The sequence below is a fragment of the Verticillium alfalfae genome, genomic scaffold, assembly GCF_000150825.1.
Source record: "Verticillium alfalfae VaMs.102 supercont1.1 genomic scaffold, whole genome shotgun sequence".
NCBI lineage: Eukaryota > Fungi > Ascomycota > Sordariomycetes > Glomerellales > Plectosphaerellaceae > Verticillium > Verticillium alfalfae.
Genome location: NW_003315038.1, coordinates 3804176 through 3805847, shown reverse-complemented (window position 1 = coordinate 3805847; position 1672 = coordinate 3804176). Strand labels below are relative to the sequence as shown.

Here is a 1672-nt window from a genome sequence, read left to right as displayed (position 1 = left end):
CTTGGCGGGGGCATCGGAGCGGGGGGCGAAGACGGCGCGGAAGAGGAGAAGGGGCGCGGCTGGGACCATGGGACCGGTGGTGTGCGGGTGGTCATGGTCGACTTCCAGGGAAGAGCGCCCGCTTGAAGCAGGCGGCGGCTTGCCAGTCGGAATTCGGAAGCCCTGCTGATGTTAGTGAACGATCTGGCGTGGAAGGGGTGGTGACGGGGTTCAGGCTAGCTCATACATGATGACAAGCCACAGCAATTGGCAATGGCAGCGTCGTGAAGTCAGCGAAAAGCTTAGGGAGCTGCGTCGGAGAGTCGAGATGGTGTTTCTGGTGTTCAATCGACAAGCCGGAGCTCAAAATCATAGAGCGGAAAAAAGAAACCGCCGAATGTCCGCAAAAGGCCCACACAACCACCCAATCACGGTGCGGTCGCGTTTTGACTGCCACCACGAACGCGGCAGGTGCAGGGCAGCCTGGCACTTGCTTGGCTCGCGCCGAAAAATACCCTTCGGCGACTGGAGCTAAGCTTCAACATCCTGACCACCACCAACAACCAACGGCAACTGTCTTGAAATCGCCAAAACACCCGAGTGTCGACTACTCGACAAACAGACATATACCGGGCCAAACTGTTGAGAAATCACGAGAAGGCTCTCCATCACAACAGGCCGCCGTCTTTCGCAATCCGCACCAAACACAGCAGGCACCATCTGGCGCCATGGCATACAACCCATATGGAAGTAAGTCTTGATCTAGCCTTCCCCCTCAGCTCTTGATTTCCCCCTGCTTACACCCTCAGACAACCCGTATGGACCGCCGCCGACATTTGGCGGTTATCCTGGTGCCGCCGGCGCCGGTGCCCCAGGCATGGCTCCCCCGCCCGGTCTAGGTATGTCATGTCGCGACGCACCTCACCTCCAGCTACTGACCACTGCAGGCCCTCCGCCAGGCATGTCTTCCGCTCCGGGATTGGCGCCACCACCTGGTGTCCAGCAGTCCAACAACGCTCAAGCTAACCGACAAAGCGGCCTCCCGCCGAACTTTCAAGCTCCGAACATCCCCAACAACTTTGACTTCAGCGCACCCGTGATCCGACTCTCTGCACTGGGTGGTAAGCCGGGACCTCAGGGTGATGGCGGTCGCAAGGACAGCAGCGCTCCTTCCTCGGGGAGGCCGGGCCTGGGCATGGACAGGAGGGACGACCAGTCGAGGAACGCCGCCAGGGACAACATCCAGTCGCTCGTGCCGCCTACTAACGAGGAGAGACTGCGCACCATCTTCATACACAAGATCCCCGAAGGACTCGGCGCAGACGAGAACATTGAACGTCTGCTCAACTCGGTCGGGAGGCTGCGCAGGTGGGATTCGGCGGCATCACAACTGTCCGATGGCAAGGGAGCAAAATTTGGCTTCGCACAGTACGACGACCCCGACTCGTTCGCCACAGCCGCCGACATTCTCCAGGACGTTGAAAGGCCGTTGGCACGGCAGGGACCCAAGGAGGCGCCTGCCGATGGCGATGCCTTTGAAGGTGTTGAGATGGTCAAACTCCAGGTTACGATCGACCCAAACTCTCTCAAGTATGCGGAATCTTACAAGGAGAGCAGAGGCGATGAAGCCGCGACCGAGACACGACTCGAGGCGGCCAAGGCGGCTCTGAAGCAGGTCATCAAGGACTTGGTG

General features: G+C 59.6%; 2 protein-coding genes across 2 annotated transcripts in view; one reads left to right on the top strand and one right to left on the bottom strand.

Annotated features, from left to right (window-relative positions):
- Positions 1-146, bottom strand: part of VDBG_01156 (conserved hypothetical protein) — a gene marked incomplete at both ends in the record, with an annotated part of 727 nt that extends 581 nt beyond the window's left edge. Inside the window, one exon of the mRNA XM_003009427.1 lies at positions 34-146. Coding sequence (XP_003009473.1) covers positions 34-95 — 62 coding nt within the window. The remainder of the gene's footprint in view (positions 1-33) is intronic.
- A 561-nt stretch (positions 147-707) lies between these two features.
- Positions 708-1649, top strand: VDBG_01155 (conserved hypothetical protein; the record flags this gene model as incomplete). Its single annotated transcript, XM_003009426.1, has 4 exons — positions 708-729; positions 789-878; positions 927-1407; positions 1481-1649. 4 exons carry the CDS (start codon positions 708-710, stop codon positions 1647-1649), a joined length of 762 nt encoding a protein of 253 aa, XP_003009472.1.
- Between the last annotated feature and the right edge of the window lie 23 nt (positions 1650-1672).